At 39.2% G+C, this 22,616-nt stretch overlaps 1 protein-coding gene across 9 annotated transcripts in view; it reads left to right on the top strand.

The window, feature by feature from the left end:
- DST (dystonin) overlaps positions 1 to 22,616 on the top strand; it is a 296,528-nt gene that overhangs the window by 216,316 nt on the left and 57,596 nt on the right. For 8 of the 9 annotated variants that reach the window (XM_057414085.1, XM_057414090.1, XM_057414089.1 and 5 more), the window contains 9 exons: positions 83 to 1,557; positions 11,276 to 11,437; positions 12,570 to 12,740; positions 13,987 to 14,153; positions 16,258 to 16,417; positions 16,686 to 17,012; positions 17,179 to 17,263; positions 18,369 to 18,610; positions 19,509 to 19,715. In XM_057414085.1, the coding sequence (XP_057270068.1) occupies positions 83 to 1,557; positions 11,276 to 11,437; positions 12,570 to 12,740; positions 13,987 to 14,153; positions 16,258 to 16,417; positions 16,686 to 17,012; positions 17,179 to 17,263; positions 18,369 to 18,610; positions 19,509 to 19,715 (2,996 nt within the window). The remainder of the gene's footprint in view (positions 1 to 82; positions 1,558 to 11,275; positions 11,438 to 12,569; positions 12,741 to 13,986; positions 14,154 to 16,257; positions 16,418 to 16,685; positions 17,013 to 17,178; positions 17,264 to 18,368; positions 18,611 to 19,508; positions 19,716 to 22,616) is intronic. The other variant, XM_057414093.1, reaches the window with a different exon arrangement.

The following is a 22,616-nucleotide window of genomic DNA, read 5'->3' as shown; positions in this document are numbered from 1 at the left end:
TGATAGAATCAATATTCATTATTCTTTCTTCACTGAATACAGGTTCTGAGAATGAACCTCTGTGCTGTCTTCTTTTTTGTAGATAACCATGTTCAGCAGCTTCAGTCGGCATATGCCACTTCTCATCAGTTCCAGCAAATGTCTAAGGACTTTCAGGCTTGGTTAGGCAAAAAGAAAGAAGAGCTGACCCAGACTCGTCCTGTGTCTGCCAAATTTGATACCTTGCAATCACTAATTGAAGAGCAGAAAGATTTTAAGAAGACCATGACCAATCAGATCAGTTCATATGAAAGAATTGTTGCAGAAGGAGAACGTATCTTACAGAAGACTCAAGGAGCTGACAAAGCAGCATTGCAATCCCAAATTGCTACACTCAGAAGTAACTGGGATGAAATTAATAAGCAGGTAAAAGAAAGACAAGATAAATTAACAGATTGTTTGGAGAAAGCCCTGAAATACAAGCACCATGTAGAAACTCTGCAGCCATGGATAGAGAAGTGCCAAAGCAACCTGTGTGAATTAAAAGTTGGCATAAACCTTGTTGAAATAGAGAATTCTGTTGTTCAGGTGAGGGCCTGGCAGAAAGACCTGGATAAACACCATGGGACAGTGGAGCTATTAAATAATACTGCTGAAAATTTGCTCAGTGCAAGTGAAACAGATAAAGAAATTGTTCAGGAGGAAACTAAGGTGCTGAATCAGAAAGTGAATGTGGTCACAGAACAGTTGCATAAGAAGAGAGAGTGCTTGGAAAACATGGCACAAAGGCTGAAAGAATTTCAGGAATCATCCAGGGAAACTGAAAAACAGCTTAAAAGTGCCAAAGAACATCTGGAAGCTCACGACTCACTTGGACCTCAGTCATTCAGTAACAAACACCTGACAATGATGCAGGCCCAGCAGAAAGCCCTGCAGGCTTTAAAGCCTCATGTTGATTTAGCAAAAAAGCTTGCCCAGGACCTGGTGGTCGAAGCATCTGATTCAGCTGGTGTTACTGACCTTTTGCTCCAGGCTGAATCTTTGGAACGAGAATACACAGCTGTGAACCAGCAGGTTGAAGATAGGTGCTCGTTCTTAGAGACAAAACTTCAGGGAATTGGCCATTTTCAAAACAGCATCCGAGAGATGTTCTCTCAGTTTGCAGAGTTTGATGATGAACTTGATAGCATGGCTGCAGTGGGGAGAGATCTCAAGGTACTGCAATCACAGAGAGAGGACATAAAATGTTTCCTGAAAAAGCTGGAAGATCTTATCTTGTGTACTGAAAATGCTAATAAAAACTGTAAAATTATGCTAGCCACAGAAGCTGAAGCTTCTCCTGATCTTGTTGGTATAAAAAGAGACTTGGAAGCTTTAAATAAACAGTGCAACAAGTTACTAGACAGAGCAAAAGCCAGGGAAAATCAAGTGGAGGGTACTATTGGCCGTGTGGAGGAGTTTTACAGTAAGCTAAAAGAATTTTCCAGTCTGCTTCGGAGAGCTGAAGAGCATGAAGAGTCACAAGGTCCTGTTGGAATGGAAACAGAGACTATCAATCAGCAATTGAATACATTCAAGGTAGGAAAATTTCTTTCTCACTGCTACAAAGTATTCTACCACAATGCAATTTTATTAAATATCATTGTGAAAGGAATTGGTTAAGTGCAGACCTTGAAGGAGTCTTGTTTCACAGCAGTCAGTTCTACCCGTATGTTTTTAATCTGTTTTAAATGGGGTATCTTCTTGTGCTCCAAAGCCTTCCTTCACTATGGCTTAGCAGACATTGGAAACCTTGCATCCCAGCTCACAGGTCCTGCCTCCAATTCCCTCTTAATCTCCCCTCACTATCTTGTTTCCTTATGCAATCCATCTGCCATTATTGTTTTTGAGAACTGCATATTGTGTCTGTTTTGAAGTCCATGTATTACACAAACTTTCTTCTTCGCTGTGGTGTGAGTTCTAGACTCCAGTGTTCACATACCAGCCTGTATTCACTTTTCTCATCTGAGTAGTATATTTTTTTTTCCCCCCATGGGTATAGGCTTCAGCATTTGTAAGTTTAAGACCTTTTGTCATTTTCTGTTCTAATAGACTGGCCAGTCTTACCTCCCTGAATCCCACCCTTACCTAGAAATACCCTAATAAGAAATCAGGTAAAATAAGCCCCCTTTTATATTGGGAGTTTACCATAGCTTACCCAAAATACACTTTGGAGCTTCTGTTTGTAGCTTTTTTTAATATGCCAGTTAGCAGTCTTGGTCCAGATCAGAAAAATCCATTGCAGTGATAGTGTGTTAATTGTGTTTTGGTACTGTAATGAAATAGATACTTGTTTAGTTTAGGTTGCAATAAATGAATTTCCAGTGCTCACTGGAAAGATTTATAAATCCTGCAGTTGTAAGCAGTGTTTAAAAAAGATCATAAATCTTCTAATGGCTATATAGTAGCACTGAATATTTTGCACTGCTTTAGTTTTGTTTCAGTCTAATATTGATTTAAATGTTTGTAAGACTTGTATGTTAGTTCACAATTAATCATAAAAGCAAACATTCATAACAGGATTTGATAAACCGTGCTGTTTAAAAGATGATCCTTGACAAATGTCATTACGTGCTTGGCCCAACAGAGGGTGCATTTTGCATGGGTAAATTAAACCACATTAGAAAGAAGAAATAAAACTGCAGTTTAATCTGTGAATTTCCAATGCAAGTTACTGTGGATTGCTGTGATCTTTCAGAATGCATAAATAGAGACCAAAAAATCTTGAACAAATAGTTACACTATGAGAAGATTCCATTAGACTGGGAGGATTAAAATTGTGTGCCAGTCTGTCCTAACAAGTCTATCTCAATTTAAAAGAGAAACAAATGGCTTTTATATATATATATATATATATATATATATATATATATATACACACACATGGTTAGTAAAATACTTTGGATATTGGAAAAGAGCAAAAGCTCCTTCTGTGGTTGCTCTTGCTTACACTGACCATACAGGATTTCAGTTGTCACCAGTTTGTGATTTCTTACCACATTCACTGCATTTTCAAACATTAGTTGCAGCCTCAGGTCTTTGAGTGTCTATGAGTGTGTTTATATATATATAGCTATCTTTTTTTTTGGCTACGAAGAACAATGCTTTTAGGGGGAAGCAATCCAAAGCACCAACAGTAGAAGAATCCAGTTCCCTGTGCATTGTCTGAGTGTTGTACTTCATTGGGGCATTGGAAAAGATGCAGTAATTCCACAGTTCAGGAGTGAGAGCCTTCTTTGGTCTGTGCAGACCTGTGGGGAGACAGTGTCCAAAACATAGAACCAAAGAGCTTGTATGTTAAACCCCCAAAATCTGAAGAAATGTAAAGGAGAACAGTAGTACTGGCATGTTTATATCCAGAAGGCTACTCCAGGATTTTATTTATATTAGATATTTATGAGCTTAGAAATATGTTTTGCTTGAAGCGACTATTTTAGGCCATGCTTTTGCTTATGAGTGAAAACACAATACCATTAAACAGGAGGTGAAAAATGATGAAAAGGTGAAGGGGTTGTTTGAATAAGCGATGAGCAAATGGAGGAATAAAGAAGCAAAAGGCGAGCCTTTGAAGAAATGAAATAGGAAGACCAAGAATGGAAAATTTTACTATGTGAAGGTGATTAGGTAGCAAAGGGATATTTAGAGCAGGAGGATAAGGGTCAATGATTACTCTCCTAATATTCAGTGTGAGTGCTGCTGGGGCACAGGAAAATTACAGTTGGTAATGTACCTCTTCATATTCCTTACCCTCCCAGAGAGCAATTTCACCTGAGGCAGCAAACTGTAGGGAGTCTGGCTCCCACAAATCCTGCTCCACTCGCGGTGTATTTGCTCGCATGTTTGTGCACGTACGCAAACACAACCTGAAAATGTGGCTGTGGCCACAAAACCACAGTCTGGCTCCTTACAGCTTTAGGTTCTGCGGTCAAGTACAATCAACTTCTGTTCCTCACGAGTAAAGCAAAAGAATTGTTCCTTGGTAGATAGATTTATTCACATGAAATCTTCATTCTCTTCAGGAAAGAATCTTGTGTAATGGGCCAAAGGTGGTTTTTGTGGTTTGACCAATTTTTATGTACAAAGAGTTAGAGCTTTGTGAGTCTTCTTGGCATGACATAAAAATGTATAGTTATTTAAAAAAAAAACAAAAAAACAAACCCAAAACAGGCTTTGAGTTGTATTTTATATATATTTATCAAAATATATATACATATATATACTTGTTTTATTTATATTCCTTCTTTGTAATCTACTTACTCTGCTCTGTATAGAGTGTTAAATTGAAAGTACTGTCAGTGTTAAACTATACTTATTTACAATGCAGATATAAAAGGTGCTTTCTGTAGATGAAAATCTGCAGCAGAATCCATTTGAAAAGGTACAACCATGACTCTTACTTCACAAAGTACTCCAGGAAGAGAATAATCAACTTGAGAATTTGTCTCAATTAATATAAATTAATCACTAATTAACTCAGATGTTTTGACTCCCCTCCCTCCCCCCCCCCCCCCCCAAGTCTGTGTGCAATGCATAGATTGGTACTAAAAGGAAGCTTCAGTAAATTAGGTGAATTAGTATTAAGGTACACTGAGTTTGCCACCATTCTTCAAAAGCAAAACACAAGGATTGTGCAGATGGGCTGAACCAAATGCCTTGGGTATGGGTAGCCACACGGTGCTTGGGATGTTTGCAGTAGGAGTAGTATCTACAGCTAGTTTCTCTCTGAAATGGAGAAAGAAAACCCCCAGAAGTTGAATTATGTTGCTTCAAACTTTGCACAATTCTTTGTACTGCTATTACAAGGCATTCTTCTTAGTAAAACCAGGATGGCACTGTTACAGCTTACATCAGGGTATGGTTCATTTGATTTTGCTTTTATTTTTGGAACAAAAGGAGATGTAGTCATTAGAGTTTGCCTTCTAATTGGACTTTATGGGAATTTTTAGCTAGCCTGAGTATTCCTGCCAATGAGCTTGAGCAAAGATTTTAATTGGCTTATGTTATGGAATCATAGAATTGTTCAAGTTGGAAAAGACCTTTAATATCATCAAGTCCAACTGTTAACCTGGCACTGCCAAGTCCAGCAGTAACCCGTGTTCCTAAGTACCACATCTAAACGTCTTATGTTAGTTATGTAGAGTGTGTCTGTCCTCTGATTTTAACTTTGAAGGCAGATAATATTGAAAGAATAATCTTTATGATCAATCAGAAACGAAAAGTGTTGCATTTCCCATGCACTGATTTACAAACCCTGGAATAAGATACTAACCTGCCTTGGGACTTAATGCAGTTAAGAGTCTGTGTTGAAAAGCAGAAGTGAAATAAGCAACTGTTTCAACCTTTTTTTGAAGTGTCGTATCTGAAAGTCCCTGATGCGCCATACGGAAGTCTTCAGTAGATACGGTGAAAATGGTAAAATACTTTTTAAATGCTAATAAAATAATTTTGCTGTTGAACAAATACAGACCACTTTTGGTTATGTACTTGACCTGTACGTGGTGCAGCATTCCTTGAATTCAGTAAGGATCTGTTTGTGGGTGTTTTGGGTGAGAAGAACCACAGGTGACAGCACCTCAAAAAATGTGTTTTTTCACCTTTACCATTATAGTATATATTCTGAACTACAGAATCCAGAGGTGAGTATCATTTGGGCATAATTTTTATGTAATATCTGCTTACCAGAGAAGAGGAAAAGATAATTTGTCTCCTGCACTTTCAGTATTTAGGCTTAAGTATTTGGATATGTAGGTGGCTGTGTATCACATAAATCAATAAACATGAAGTGTGGTATGTTTGTATTTCTTGCATACAGTGTATCCTGCTGGTTGCTTAATGGGGAAAGCTTCAGCTGATTGTAGTTAATGCCATGTTAAGTTTTAGCTCTAAGTGCCATATGCTGTCCTTAGGCTGAGGTCTGAATTGCCACTACAACTGATAGCCACTGTCACACAGGTAGTGCAGGTCTTTGGTGGTTAGGGGTATGGTTTCTGCTGGAGCAGAGCAGCTTGGTCATGACAGCTTCTGTACTGTTGGTGAGTTACCTGTGAGTTACCCAGCCTTTCACCTGCATGATTATGAGCAAGAGTTGTAGGTGCAAAGTGTTGAACTGTATTTAAAAGATGCGAATGTCCAAAACCCGAACCTTTGTGCTGTTAGGCTGATTTTGTGCTGCTCCGGGTTCCATGAAAAAGATGCTTCCCAAATGTTGATACTTGTTTCCAACATCTTAATGTTTCTTTCGGTGGGATCTAGGGGTTGGCTTGGCACTGAGATGTTGGCTGGCCCGTCAGACAACGCCACCCTAAGCTGTTGCCAAGGGGCCAGGAACCACATTGAAGAGAGTCACAACTGGGCTGAATGACTCTCTTTGCATGTCGAGTGGAGTAATATGTAGCCATTCTGATCACTAAAGATGAGTTTGAGGGATATTTTTAAAATGATGCACAGATAAACTTTTGATTTCAGAGTGGAAGCACCTCTTTTAGATGACAGCTTTATGAGGTGGGGAAATGGGGTGCAAAGCGTGGCCCAGAGCAGCGCTTTGTGTTGTTACCAGACTTTGGCTCAGGGACGCGTGCCGGCCTGAGCGGTGCGGTGCGGTGCGGGCTGGGAGCTGCGGGCCGCGGCGGCGCTCAGCAGTGGACTGAGGCTGGCCGGCCGCCTGTGCCCCGCCCGGCCCCGCGGCACGGCGCCGGCAGAGCCGCCTGAAGTGGAGGTGCGAGCAGCGAGGGCGCGGGGGGCTGAGGCAAAGGAGGAGGAGGACGGGCTGGCGGCCGGGGGCAGCCCCCGGAGCGGCGCTGCGGGAGCGGGCGGGCCGGGAGCAGATGTTGCCTCAAGAGCGAAACGGGGCGTTTCTCGCAGCGCGGCGCTGGGCGGGCGCTGCCGGCCCGCAGGGAGCGGGCGAACCGCAGAGCTGGGCGGCTCGCTGGGGGAGGACGGGGCGAACCTCCAGCCTCTCCTCCTTGGCAGCCGCGCTTCAGAAATGAGGGGGAAGGAGCGCGGACAGACCGCTGGCTGCGGCTTGTAGTCGGGACCTGCCGAACGCAAACCTGCCGTGCCTTCGGGAAACACCCGCCACGCTTGCTCTGCTCTGCAGCTGCCTTAAACGGCTCACCGGGAGGGCATTGAGAGAATCGGTGTAACGTTTGTTTTCCGACTGCCTACTCGAAGGACGCGTTGGCTTGGCTGCTAGAAAGTGATGTTTTCCTGTGGGGCAGCACATTACTGGGGCACCACGGACAAGCCTGGTACAAGAGGAGGATAAGCTGCCTTTCGGATCAAGGTTATTTATAGCTACTGCCAAAAAAGTAAAGGGCTGGTCTATTATTCTTACTGTTCTGGATTTAACTTATTTCTCCCCCCATCCCCCCAAAGATTTTCTCCGTGCCTTTTTTGGACCGTACACAGCTACTGTGGATTCTGTCCTGTTAAGCTGCCACACCATGTTTTATTTATAAAGGAGACGGGACTCTGCAAACCAGCTAAATGGATTACAGTTAAGCCGTCACCTACAGAAGATAACGTGTTGCCTTCTGTAACGCTTGTTCATTTAGAAGGCTTATTCGGGAGATTTCAGATATGGATTCTGACCCGGAAAAATAAATGAAGCCTTCCATGGAGTGTTTGCAATATTTGAGCCACTGCTGAGTTTTGCTATACCTTGTTTTTCTGTGACATTGGAAGATTTATGTTACTTTCTTACTGAAGCACTTTATATTTTAGGGGGGGGGTGGGGGGGTGGAGGAACCTCACATCCAGGTAAAGTTGCGTTTAAACTGATGCACTGATTATGAACGACCTCAGCCACCTCATAAGTTACAGTGTATATTTAGGATCTATGCATCTTATGCTAAGGACAAGTTTACTGTAATTCTGTAGAGTGCTAGTGTCTTTTGAATGTTTCCCGTATATCCATGAAAACAGAGGTATAGTGGTGTACTCTCAGGATGGGGAAGCCACTTAGCAGGCCAGACTGTCTACGTCAGAATCCCCCATGTGTTGGCAAAGGGGAAGAAGAGGAAGATCTAAATATCGAGGACTGCTACGTTCCCCAGAGGTCCATCTATGACACTGTGCGGCTGAATGAACAGATTGATTCGGGCTCCAAGGGCAGCCTCACCTCGAGGCATTTCACTGACCGGACTTTACCCTACAGTCATAGAACACTGGACATCAGCACTTTGTGCTCCAATGGTGCCCTTACTTCTTCCAGTGTTTTTGAGCTCCGAAGCCGTGAAGCTAACAAGTTAGATGAAAAAATGATCTTTGATGCACTCAAACTGAACAGTGATATAATTCGGACAGCTGCATTACCTAAAGCAAAGTCTCACACAGAAAAGAAGGAGCATAGGAGATCATGGAGAATGCTTGTTCCGCCCAACTTTTCAGATTACACAAATAAAAGTGAAAGCTCCTTTAATGAAACTGCTGATATGTCAGATACAGCTAGATTGGGCAAATGCAAATGGGGTACTAATTCTCTTACCTCAGAAGAGGATGATTCTGGTTTATGCAGCCCTCCAACAGAAAGGGAAGAAAAACAAGATACACTGTTAGCAGGGGAGCAAACTCAGACCCGAAGTTTATCTTCTGCAGAAGATATCCATGCAGTAGGTCAGTTCAGACCATATTTTCCAGCAATTTGCAGAGAGCAGCACACCCCACTGCTTGCAACTACTAGCCTCCCTGTCAAAGAAAGCTGCAGATTGGCTTTGCATGATGTTTCACCTGCTGGAAAAGTAAAACAAAGCAATGCTCAGACATGTGAAAGTGATCAGGAGGAGTTGGAGGGGGAATACTCTCACTTACAAGGTTTCAAAGAGAAAACTCTGTCACATGAAGATCCTCTTCAAGGTAATGGAAGTATTTCCCTTGACAAAAAAGAAGTGGAAAATGGATATGAAGTTCATAAAAAAATTAAAACACAAGACACAACAGTAGAGGAGGATCACACAGATGAGGCGCTTCCTCACGTAGATGTTTATTACATGAATGTTGCTGTAAATACTAGTGACTTGGATTTAGCAAAATATGAGATTTTACCTGATACAGAGGAATCCAGTACTGCACGTGCAGGCTCAAATGAAATGGCATTTTCTGTTCAACAGCTTGAATTAGGTAGTACCGTAAACTGTCCAAAAGCTTTCCCAGGGAGAAGTATCTGGACCACTGACATCCAAGAAACCTTGGATACAGTCTGCAATGGCCTATTGTCTAACAAGGTAATTAAAAAACAAATCGAAAACCAAAATCCCCATAGATTTTGAATAGTTGTAATGCAGCCTTAAAGATATTTGTTTAAAGCTTTCTTCAGATTTTGTTGTTGCAAAAATGTGGGGGTTTTTTATTAACTTGGCAGAGGCAGTAATCAGTGTCATTTGCGTAGCACACATGGCATGTCCACAATAGTGAGATGGTCAGTACAGCACATGAACTGGGGACAAATTCTGAAGGGGGTGTTTACTCCCAGCTCTGTGGGGCAGGCTTATTTATCACCAGCTGGTGCTGTTAGTCCCGATGCAGTGTGCATCCTCTGAACCCGTGTTGGCGCTGGCTGTTTGTACAGAGCTTTGTTACGGGCAGTGCCATTCAAGGGCAGCTACAGGCCATGTGTTCAGCCTGAACAGCCTTACTCATCAAGGTATAAGCAAGAGTGGTTGTGGTTTCCAAAGCAGGCAGATTAAAGGCTCACCGCCTCTTCTGAAGGCTGCCTTTTGCCAGAGAGCAGCTCTGACATTATGGTAGTATTTTACAAGCACAGGATCTTGCAGTGCTTTGAAAGTGGTGGATGAAGTAAGAGAGTAAGAAGTGAAGCTTTGTAATAAGGAAAGGGTGTTTGTCGGGTCTGTAATTTTTTTCTTCCCACTCTGGTTGAAATCTGAGATACTTCAGGCTTTGTTGCTAAGTTGTTCTAGTAAACTTTGGCCTCAGCAATAATTGTAATTTATTTTAAGCTTCTCTCTGCGAGGAATGCATGTATCTTTAAAGGACAGATTATGGAGATCAGTCCTCTCTGTGGTAGGACATTGCTCTCAGAAAGATGAGGCTTTATGGCACATAAAAAAAGAATTTGTTTTTGATTCTGTGTGGAAATATTATTCTGCCTCCTCCCTACCCTACAGTCAAGAAAAACACAAGCGTTTTCCTTTTTTCTGGGAGCAGCCAGCTGCTTGCACTCTGTTTTCATGTAACTGCGGTCTTACAGTTTTCAGGGTTGGTTTTTGTTTTTTTTTTTTTCTCAGTAGAAACAAAGTTCTGAGGGCTGCTTCATTTATTTGACCCCTCCTGTTTAGTGTAAGTGCTCTAGCTTCTAGATTGACTTGTCAAGCTGGTGGAAGCATGCTCAGCCACCTGAGGTCTGGTGGTTTAAAAGCAATCTCTTGGCACGCTGTGTTTGGTGCAAAAGAGGAGAATCACTGGTATGCTCAAAGCTATTCCTGCTTTTCAGGATGCTGAGAAAGGTTGCTTTGAATGCACTAAGTGTACACTAAAACTGTTACTGAATGCTGCTATAGAAATAGAAGGATTTAGGGTCAAAAGTTGAGCATTCTTTAGCATTGTTTATTCATTGGTTATTTTTCACTGGCCTGTGTAATTAATTCAGGGGCTTCAGGCCATTTTCTGATCTCATTGACACTGGTGTCAGTGCATCCTAATGCAGCTGAATACAAATGGAGATTTACATTGCTGTTGCTAATGGTAATAATCTGGCTCTGAAAAAGTTTAAATACCTGCAAGAGTAGAATAAAGCAAACGGAGAACTGCTCAAACTGCCCTTTTGGGTAGGTTCAAAGCCCTGGTAATTTGCAAGAAATCCCTCTGAATGAAAACCCATTCTCCTGGGCGTCTGCTGGGATACTGTTTCAGCAGCATCTGTAATGCCTCCTCCTCACTTATTACCATTATATTCTTCTAAAAGCTACTTTAAAATAGCTCTTTCTTTACTGCTTTTTTAACTTCTTCTTTTGTCCTAATTTTTTGTCACTCTACTCTCTCTCAATCCCTTTCCTTCCTGTCTAAAACTACTCATGGAAATGAGTGTCATTTTCCCTGTGGTGTATTGCATTTACTCTGTTTAGATTGAGTCCTTTCTGTTTACATTAATGATTTTTTTCTTAGGAAGGTGCTGATGAGGCATGGTTTCCTTTCTTCCAAACACTAATTTTCAGCTTTTCATGTTGTTATTGTTGCATACCATGATGTAACTACCATGTCAGAAGATACAATACTTCATGTGTGTTTTGTATTTCAACTGCAGGTATTTCAGAAAGAAGAAATTGAACCCTTACAAGTAAAACAACAGGAGGTAAATTGGTTGGGTCAAGGCCTTATTCAAAGTGCTGCTAAAAGTTCCACCACAGAAAACCTTGAACATGACCTTGAAGATGTCAACACCCGATGGAAGACTCTTAATAAGAAGGTTATTGTTTTGTACACTGTTCTGCTTCTGTTGTGCTCTGCTTTTTGATTATTTGCTTGCTGACGTCTTTCAAAATACAGGAAATTAAATACTCTCTAAGAATAGGAATTATATTACTCGTTGGTAGTTCTGAGGATAAGATTTGTATCACTAGTAGCCAGAGCTATTACTGTCATCTATAAGGTTTTGTCAAACTTTCTGTAGGTCTGTCCTGGATTTTTATTCAGGAAAGACTCCTCTAGGACGAGGTGTTCCTTCCTGCTTAAGCAGACCAGGGAAGTTTGATAACCCAATCAAAGAGGTTAGAGTTGTGACACTTTAATGGGAAAGGTAGCTATGTCGTTTGTCGCCAGCCACTTTCAAGTAGTTGTTTTTCAGGCTTTGTTCTGATGTTTTTTCATTCTGTATTATATTGGTTCATGTACACTGTTGTGCCTGTGCAGTGCACAGAGCAATGAGACGGCTCAGCTTTGTGTGACTAGTGGCACATTTCCTTTATAATTGTTTTATACTGTATAGGATTATATTGCTTAAGACATGAGATGGTACCACTGCTTTGGAAAAGTGGCTGTAGATTATTTTCTCTGCTTTTGAAGAGTCCTCTTCCAGCAGTAGCTGCTCTTGGAAAATGGAAAGGGTGGGAAGTAGAAATGGCACTCATTTTTCTCCACTCTGTTTTCCTGAAGGAGTGATGCAGCAGAACAACAGATACCTGTGGTTCACCTATTTGCCTTCTCCTCTCTTATGTCTTCTTCCCATTGGATGGATTATTGCCCTGTATTAAGAGTTGCTACTTTGGGTTCTGGCTCAGTCTTTTTATAAGGAAAATAAAGATGATCTGGTACACAAACATCCTGTCAATATACTTCATAATACTATAGCTATACAAAACAGGCTTACATCTCTTGTAATAAGGAACTACTACTGATTTTCTGGCAGTCAACCTCGTTTCATTTGATGTCTGTAGCTCTGAGAGATGAATGCTAAATTGTGCCATAGTGCTCTTATGAACAGATATGAAAATGAGAGTGTTTGTGATATTGCCAGGTGTTCTACAGATTTTGGCTAGTAATTTCACAGACATGAAAAGAAAAGGTGAGTCGAGTCTGATCTTCTGCTTTTTTTTTTTCAGGTTGCCCAGCGTGCTGCGCAATTGCAGGAAGCCCTTCTTCACTGTGGGAGATTTCAGGATGCCCTTGAATCTCTTCTTAGCTGGCTCATTGATACAGAAGACCTTGTGGCTAATCAGAAACCACCATCTGCTGAATTCAAAGTTGTAAAGGCCCAAATACAAGAACAGAAAGTAAGTGAAATAAGTTCAGAATATCTCTCCTTCCACTGGATCAATGAGAATAAATTCTCAGGCTTTGGCAAAACATAAAATCTGGTCAAGTGTATTATATGACATTGAAGGGTGCCAAGTTGTATAAAGCAGCCATCTGTTCAATACTCAAGAATCTGTCTAAGGTTGGGAGAAGGGCTCATTTTCTATGACACTGCAATTTGAGCTTTCGTTAGAATTCTTAATACTATGTGGAAAGGATTGTTAAAGATCTAGTGGAAAAAGAGAAAGCATGAAATCAAGTGTTTGGTCATTTGAAAAGTAGGAAATAAAAACTAGTAAAGTTTCATTGTAATAATTCCAAGGTAATATTGCAGATTACAGACTTAAATACTTGGCTCTTGGTCCTGATTCTGACCTGATCATTGTTGGCAATTAGTTGGAATGCTGTTGGGAAATGGCCTGTGCTAATGTAGAAGTACTATCAGTGTTGTCAACTCTTGCAAATATTCATAATGATTATAGCAAAAAGAACTAAAATGTAGCTTATGAAACATACATTCCATGCAGTTGTACTGTGTGGCCCACTGCCACCCAGAGATTTAATATGAAGTTATGGTGAGTAGTGCCAGGGGATTGTCATGTTGGGATATCTACAAAGGCAAAATGTTACTATTACCAAAGGCAGCTAGAGAAAGGAGGAAGGGAGGATTGTAGACAAAGGTGTGTTTTATTCTTTGCGGAGAAATGAATTTACTGGACTAGATCGTATCTCAGATAAGTAGAGAGTTGATTGTACAATAGTTTTTGTATAGTATTATTTATTGTGTTTTCCTAACTATATGTCAGAATTACCTTTGTGTTTCCAGATCTAGAAGGGCATGTAACTTTCTCAGAAATGTTCCTATAAAATGTATCAGATACTCTGAATATCTTGTTTTCCTCAGTGGTATTAAATGGAACTTTTTCCTCTACATGTTCACTCGTTGGCCTGCGCACATCTTTGCCACATAGAAACCAAGGAGATTGTTTGGGCTTCGTGAAACTCTGCTGTTCATAGCAAAACAATTGAGAAACTGAAATGAACCTGTGTTGGACGTGCAGTGCACATTGTATTGCACTGTGCACTGTAGCATTATTCAGTTTCATCACAATATAGGCAATATATCGCTCTAACACGGTTTCAAGAAGTCTAGTTCCTTCTGTTTTTGCAATTGTGTTATTACAACGTTTCTAATAACCTGGTGCCTGATTGCTTTCTTTGTAGCTTCTCCAGAGGTTGCTGGATGACCGCAAGCCTACCGTTGAGGTAATCAAGCGTGAAGGGGAGAAAATTGCAGAGTCAGCAGAACCTGCTGATAAGGTGAAAATCTTGAAACAGTTGAGTTTCCTGGATAGTCGATGGGATGCACTGCTCAGTAAAGCTGAAACAAGGTATTTGAAATTCTTTCATATATTTGAAAAATGTATACATAGGATGTGATAGATGATTAGAAGCAGCATGTGGAACTCCCAGGTGTGAAATCGTGTAAGTACTGCCATTCTCGATGTTGATATAATAGAACCTCTGAAGGAAACACAAAGTAACTTGAACAGACCGAAAGCTTTTAAAAATTTTAGCCTAAGATGCTACAGTCTGCTAAGATTAATTTCATATGTGTCTTCTTAATATTTTATCTCCATTAGTTGATTAGAATGCAGATTTCTTGATGCAAGAACCTGTTTTGCATTGGATCAAGTGCAAATTTTACATTTAAATAGTAACACTCTCTTGGAACTTCAAAATCTTGACATGTTGCTATGGAGGAAGCACTCAGTTCTTCCATGTTTCTGTTTGGTGTTGTCCATATAATTAGTTTCTACAACTTGATCCTCATACTGTTGGTTGCTGATGTACTTATGCTGGGGAGGAAACACAAAAAACCACAAACAAAACCCAAAAGAACCAACCAACCCCCGAAAAAATAAAACCGCCAAAAGCATACTCATGGTATCTATGTATCCACACACTTAGATTTACAAATTGTTGTTGGTGTATAAAATACCTGGAACGTTGTGAACTGTGAATTGTCTTTGAAGAAATCTGTGTTGAAAGGTTTGCTAATCGTGTTTTCTGGGTGGGGATCTGAAAAAGGACAACCTTGTTCAGAGCAGAGAGAGGAAGAGTATGCATAACATGGGGACCTGAATAGGCGTATAATTAAGAGCAAGAAATGACTTGGAAAGTTGAAGAAAAATGAATTTAAGTGAACAGTGAAGCTTTGCAATGAAGAGCAAATGGGTATTAGGATTTGGGTGCTAGAATAGCATTGAATTCAGCTTGTTGTGTCCTACTGCTTCTGGCCTCTTTAGTTCATTTACGCTGAACCTTTTTTGTTACCTCATGCTACTAATATGATTGATTAATTAGCAGAGTCAACCACTAATAGACCATTATTTCCTTCTTTCTTTTTATTTTTTTTTTTATTGAAGGCATCTGAGTCATTAGCCATGGTGAATGTCATGTTTGATTTGATATTATTCTTCCAGTCTAAAGATATTTGATTAAAAATTGAATTTCAGCTTTTCTAAAGCTATCTATTAGCTGCAAGCTTGTATCCATTTTGCTTAGGTCAGTCTCTAGAAATGAAGAGGAGATTTGAGGATGATTTTGAAAACTATGTAGAGTACTTCACTGAGTGTTCTGTGGCTAAGTGTGTGAAGTCTACATTGTTTATTAGCCTTGGGAAGCACATATAAACATAGCTTTTATCTGGAATGAGAGCCCCATTTGAAAAACTGTGATGTTTTTCATGTAGGGCAGATCTCTCTTTAAAAGTCTGCTTGAATGAGATTTGTTCAACAGTGGTTTGTAGAGAAGGCAGTTCTTGCAATCAAGAGCCTTCTCTGAAATGTAATAATCTGAAACAAAAATGTTTTAGATACTGCTTTTTTAGTTTGGAGGTCAAGTCTCTCTGCTGTATTAACATTGTCTCACTAACTTTGTTGAGAGCTTTTACCAAGAGCAAGAGATGCAGAAGTAGAGCCAAATAGTTTTGTTCACATCATTGAACAAATCTTTAAAGATATTTGCAGTGCTGAGGAAGCATGATATTTTGTTCTGGTTCAGTAGATCTTTTGTCTAACTTTAAAATGTTTACTAGTGAAGGGAATGTAACTTTATGCTTAAAGACAGCAAGAAACTTGAGAACTGTCCTGTTGGGTATAAAACAATGCTATGCTGAATTTTGTGCTAGATTACTTTTAGCAGTAGGTATATGAATAAAGTGATATTCTGTTTATTTGCCAAAGTTGCATATTAGCTCAGAGTTTCAAACAGCTTCGGAGGTGTTTTTTCAATATTTTATTTTATTTTAACTTTACCTTGGTTTTCATGAGTATCATAGATACATTTCTATTTCATTTGATGAGTGGTTCCTACAACAAGACAATTATATCCTTTATTTTGCAAAGGATTCAAGGGCCTTTCATATTTTTTTCTAGCTATTTCACACTTACTTCATCACAAAAAATAACCTTTCTCTTGGCGTGTTGATAGGAACCGTCAGTTGGAAGGCATCTCAGTGGTAGCACAACAGTTCCATGAAGCTCTCGAGCCACTAGTGGAGTGGCTGACTGCCACAGAGAAGAGGCTTGCAAATGCAGAACCCATTGGAACGCAGGCCTCCAAACTGCAGCAGCAAATTTCTCAGCATAAAGTAAGATACAAACCACATGCTTGCTTGTGTCATTCTTTTCAGATGCTTCTGTAAAGTGCAACTCAATTGGCAAAGCTGTTGCGGTGAATGTCTGTTCTACCAGGCTCGGTTTTTTGTTCTTTTTTCTTTTTTTCCCTGTAATTTGATTTTTATATTTATGTTGGCAATATGTCCTTTTTCATTCAGTTTTCATTGAGTTCAACTTATGTTTCTTTTATGTTTTTCTGCTTTTCTTTTCCATTATTCTTCATTGTTTAAAAAAATATAGGCCCTAGAAGATGATGTCCTAGCTCACAATAAGAGTTTACATCAGGCCATTAGCACTGGTCAGTCTCTAAAGACTATGAGCTCCAGGGAAGATAAAGATATGGTGCAGGAAAAGCTAGATTCTTCTCAGGCCCGATACATTGAGATTCAAGAGAAGATGAACAGCAGGTCTGAACTTCTCCAGCAAGCTTACAGCAATGCTCAGATTTTTGGGGAGGACGAAGTTGAATTGATGAACTGGCTGAATGAAATCCATGATAAACTGAGCAAATTGTCAGTCCAAGATTGCAACAGAGAATTGCTTGAGAAACAGCACTCTGAACTACTGGTATTTTTATTTCTGTTCATTTATTATTTAGTTCATTTTAAAAATTTTATTTGTATTTCCATACGTCATTTATTTTTCATTATTATATTTCCTTTGAAGTGTTAATATGCTAATTCCAAATAAAAATATTATAATTTGTTGTGTCTGAAATGGCCTTTTCTCTTAGGATCTTCAGGAAGAGATTCTTCTTAGAAAACAGAATGTTGATTTAGCTATACAAAATGGCTTAGAGCTTCTCAAGCAAACAACAGGTGAGAGCTTATAGAAAACTATGATTCATCAGGCTTTTTATCTTGTACTTGCAAGTGCTCATGAGAAATTAAGTAGAACTTTTAAATATTAGTCCATATTTGCTAGTTAAAGCAGTTGTAGTTGCTTATTTTAATAAAGGTTTGAGGTCAAGATATGTTTTGGCATCAGTTTTACTGTTAATGTAAGTAAGCAAAAGTCCTTTTTTGACTGTAGAGAGTTTAGCCCTTGAATCTTTTATTATTTTCAGTGGAAAATTATTTTAGCGAACCTGCATTCCATTCCTAATAGCAAGTTATGGACATTACTCATAACGGAGGGCAGTTTGGCAGTGGATGCAGTCAGTTCCCTGCAGGCATCCACAGATGAACAAGATTTTAGACTACCTTTTACTGCAAGAGGAAAGCTTTGTCCATTGGAACTAATACTGTGGGAAAAATTACATTCCAGTTGCACACATGTTTGGTCTGTAGATCAACATCTGTCCTGGCTTCCCAGTACTTCTAGCATTCTTGAACTCTTTAAGGCACAGACATGGTTGGGGGTGGAGGGATGTCCTTTTCTGTTTCAAACATTATATAATGAAATCTGAATATGCACTGATAAACTTCAGTATGTTGGTTTTGGTTTAGCCTTTTGAGTTGTGTTTCAAATGAATAGTAATGAGGGTGCACAGCAATGTCAAATATTGCTGTAATTGAAAATCTAATTAGTATTTTGTTGATATTTTTCCTTCACATTTTCAATAACACTTTTTTTACTTTTTTTTTTTTTTGCCATTGTAAGAAGTATTTTGAATTTAAGGTTGGATATTTTTTTTAAAAAGAACATTTGAATTAAATATTTTATCTTAAGTGTTTCTTTCTAATAGTTTAGTAAAGCAGAAAAAAGACAGAAGGACAGATCCTGAGCTGAGGTAAACTTAATAGCTGTGTTAACTTTAGTGATGGTAGGATACTTTACAGTAGTTGAGGATTGACCTTGTCATCTTGTTTTCTACAAGTTAAATACTGAGATCTCTGTTATAGGTGAAGGTTGTGATTTGGGTTAGGTTTCGTTTTGTTTTAAATATTTGCGATCATAGGAAATAACATCCCTCTGTTTTAGGTGATGAAGTTGTAATAATTCAAGATAAACTGGAAGGCATTAAAGAAAGATATAAAGACATTACAAAATTGAGTTCTGATGTATACAAGACTTTAGAGCAGGCTCTGCAGCTTGCAGGTCAACTGCACTCAACTCACGAGGAACTCTGCAAATGGCTTGATGAAGTGGAGATGGAGTTACTCTCATATGAAAGTCAAATACCAAAGGGTGAAGAATTAAGCCAAGTACAAGAAAGACAAAAAGTAGGTTTTAGAACCTGTGAATTACTTATTGCTGTATGATGCAGCTAGGCTTTGTGTTAACTTATGTTTGGCATGAAGTGGTTTGTGAATAAGAAATTTTGGCATCGCATCATTTGACTAAATGTAACAGTAGTTAAGAATCCAACTCACTTTCCAGAGTCATCTGTTATAATCACTTATGAAATCAGACTGAGGTTTATTTTTAGCACAAGAGAAGCACAACATTTCCTTTTTATTCAAGCAGCTACCTAATCCTGGGAAAACTCTTAAATCATCAAAGAAAGTTGTTTTGGTCCTTTAGTTGCGACATGGATAAAATTCTGTAAAGTGTAAAAAGAGTTGGCATTTAAATATATGTATTACTGATCTTGTTTAACAAAATTTATTCCAAAAGAAAATTTGTAGTAAAATCTGGATGGTGCAGATGATGTGGAGAGAGGAAATTAAAAAAATAATCTTTCCACTAAATTTCTTACATAAAAAGAAGTGAAACAGCAGTGGGAGTTTCTAAATGGGTAAAAACTCATTCCTGAAGCATTGTGTGATGCTGTGAAATTTAATCTAGTCATTGCACATTTAGGAAATCACCTGAATTAATTGTATACAACTCATAAAATTACAAAGAGTTCAGACTGCCATACTGACTGGAGAAATATATGTAAGATACATTCTGTAGAAAATTCTCTTCAAGAATCACCCACCTTCCTGTCAAACAGCTTACAATGTCAAAATCCTAATACAACAGAGATGAAAATAAGTGTGCTAATTTATCCCTTTGGTCTGTGCGGACATTTCAGTTCTTGACTTATGGAGTGGTTGAAAGAATAAAAAAAGCATGTGCAGGCTGTGTGTGTTCAGCTCATATGCTGACATGTTTACTTTAAATGACCTTTTATAGGAGCTGAAAAAAGAAGCAAAGAACAGCAAAGGCTTACTGGACACTCTCAATGAAGTTGGCAGTGCCTTCCTGGAGCTGGTGCCATGGAGGGCCAGAGAGGGGCTTGACAGGATGATAACAGAGGACAATGAACGTTACAGATTAGTGAGTGACATGATCTCTCAGAAGGTGGATGAGATTGATGCTGCCATCCTGAGATCCCAGCAGGTACTGAAAACTGTTCTTTTTGCAATAACAGTTTCTGGCCATGTGTACCTGAATGTCATTTAATAATGTTGCCAAATCTTTGTTGTGCTTGATTAGCAAAAGGCCTGTTTGAATGAAATGGGACTCCACTGTTAAGATACGAATGCTGGAACTTGGCTAATCTGTACACTGTTACAGTTTTCTGCCTTTTGTTGACACAAACATCAGGCTTGTAGCTGCAATTGCTGTAACTATTCTGTGGCTCTTCAAATGAGAGTTTGCTTAAGTAAGAACTGAATGGACCATGTCTTCTGTAGGTCATGTTTATTATGTTAAGTAAAATATGCTTCAGATCCCCAGCCAATTTCACTGGATGCCACACTGGAATCGCAAGGGTTGCCACACCTTTTAGCATCAGCTGGTTGTCTAGCTGCTCTGTACTTTTCACAATTAAAAGGTGGATCATCTTGTTCAGGCTGTAGTAGAGAATTTAAATAACAATTACTATTGTTCATATCCACAATGCTTTTCTTCTTGGTGCTCAAAAATTTGAGTTCTTTAATATGTGGAAGTTTCTATACATTCACAGAGCTGTATATATGAGTACACTTTGAGAACTGGCACTCTTAATGTCATCACTAAATGGTCCCATATTTAAGTTTGCTTATAATGCATTGTGGAAACACAATTTGCCAATGTCTGGCTACGGTTCAGGCATAGAAATATTGGTGCAGATTTCTGTTTCTGCTAATAGTTCCTGTAAACAGTTGTAAGAGGACAAGGAGAAGGCCTATGTGATACTTTCAGTTTGCTGAAAGTTGACTGAAGGAGGCTGGCAATAACTCAGGTCTTGTAACTGAGGTTAAAGTAACTTCATATTTCTTTCTAAGAGGTTTGCTATGAATATTATCTTGTCTCATTAATCAAATCCTCAGAAATGAAGGGTATTTTTTTTCAGTGAGTGATAATGTAAGATAGGAGAGTGTATGTTGGCTCTCCTTAAACTTTTCTGAATTCTGTGAGTGTGTTGCATCTCCTAGCACGAGTTCAGCAAATTCAGGTCCAGACATAAAAAGTCCAGAGCTAGCTCCACTAGCTAATGTGGCAAAGGTACATTTGCAGCCCAGACCTGCATATCCCTAACCTCCACTTCAGCCCAACTCATATCACCACAGTGTACTCCTATACACTATATCCTATGATAAATATCAAGAGGCTTAACACACTTCCAGTGAAGGATAAGGTACTTTCCATTTAGCTCAGAGAAAGACAATGCAAAATAAAAAATGCTTTTGGAAAAGTTAGTGCTCTGTAAGCTTATCCTGTGGCAACTTGTTCCAAGTGCCTGTGCTATTAAGAAGTTTTAGGTGGAGGGCAAAGCCACTACGAAGACAAAGGCTCAATGAGAGTAGTGTAGGGTTCAGACTAGACATCACCAGGTCAAGGTGAGAAATGCAGCAAGCTATATGAACATGTAAGCATATTGTTTCATATGGAAGCTGTTTATTCAGTGGAAACTGGGAGGCTTAATAGACTAATGCAATGTCCTGGTTTTTAACTACCTGAGCAAAATGCTCCCAGATGCATAGAATTATCTTAGGGATAAATTTAGCTGCATGTTGTAATTTTCATTTCTCAATACTGAAAGCATTGGATGGTGTCTTACCCTAGTAAAGGCATGCTACATAGAATAGGTCATATTCTACTTCTGGCTTACTTGTTGTTCTTCACTATAAAGCAGCCATAAAGAGTACTTTAGAAAGCATTCATGAAGCAAATCACAATGTCATTGTATTTGGAAGTCAATCATTCCTGGTTAGAAGTAAAAGTGCCACAATGAACTATGCTTGGTTAAACTGGGTGGGGATAAAATAAATGATTTTACAGTGACTCAAGTGAAGTTCAGTGCTCATAAATAAGTGTCCTGCATAATGGGAAGAAAACACTTCAAAATTTGGATGCAGAGAGTACCAGTTTTGTGCCTTTTTTTTTTGTGTGTGTGTTGTATTTGAAATTTGAATTTGAAATTGGAAGTCCTATACTCTCAGCAAATGGAGTTTAGAATCCTGTCCTTCCTCAGTGCTATGTAACCTAGAAATTCCACTACCATGCCTTGATTTTGTTATTTCCATTAAATATTTGTTCATTATTACTTACATATCCATGGTTATTTGGTATCAGGAAGCCACAGTGCAGTTAATTTGTACATCTAACACATTGGGAATCACTTTCTTAATTTCCTTCATCTGGATCATAAATAGGTGGGCTTCTGAAAAGCTTGTCAGTTTCTAAAGCCAGGAATTAACTATCACTGGTGTATGTGCTTTGTGCTGATGTTTACAGTCCTGCTTGTTTCAGAACATACCTTTCTATTAGGAAGTCACAATATTTAGGACAAAACTTTCTGTTACTTTAAATGAGAAGTGACATACTGTGAAAAAGAATGTGCTCTTTCATGTAACATGGATTATAAGGGCTGAAAAAGACTGACTTGTAAAGAATGAAATCTCAGAACTGCATCTTTTGGTTTTGTGTGACTCATGATTAATCACTAAGATAGGCCTGTTTAGTGCCTAAAGTGAACTCCAGCTATGTTACAGGAGCAGGGTTGTCATGGTCTGCAGGCACAGACCAACATATTTGAAGGACAAGAGGGACAGACTCTTGTGGACAGAAAGATACTTCTAAGGAAAGCATGGTTATCAACAACACAAGGATCAGGTTCTGACCTAAAACATCCTGATAGACTGTCACAATAACTCGGAGCCATAATAATATTCAGCTAATTGCAGTGGAGGTCAGAGTTTAAAATAAGTAAAGAAATAAATTAGTTCTTAGTAGTTTCTATAGTTACTGTTTTGTACACCTCATCATCCCATTAATATGTCTCTATGGCTTAAGCTCAAAGCTGCCTCTGCTGAG

The sequence above is a fragment of the Pezoporus wallicus genome, unplaced genomic scaffold (assembly GCF_028554395.1).
Source record: "Pezoporus wallicus isolate ANWC-B61680 ecotype Strahan unplaced genomic scaffold, APGP_CSIRO_Pwel_v1 contig_6428, whole genome shotgun sequence".
Taxonomy (NCBI): domain Eukaryota; kingdom Metazoa; phylum Chordata; class Aves; order Psittaciformes; family Psittacidae; genus Pezoporus; species Pezoporus wallicus.
Note: the sequence above shows the minus strand (reverse complement) of the source record. Positions and strands in the feature narration are given on the sequence as shown.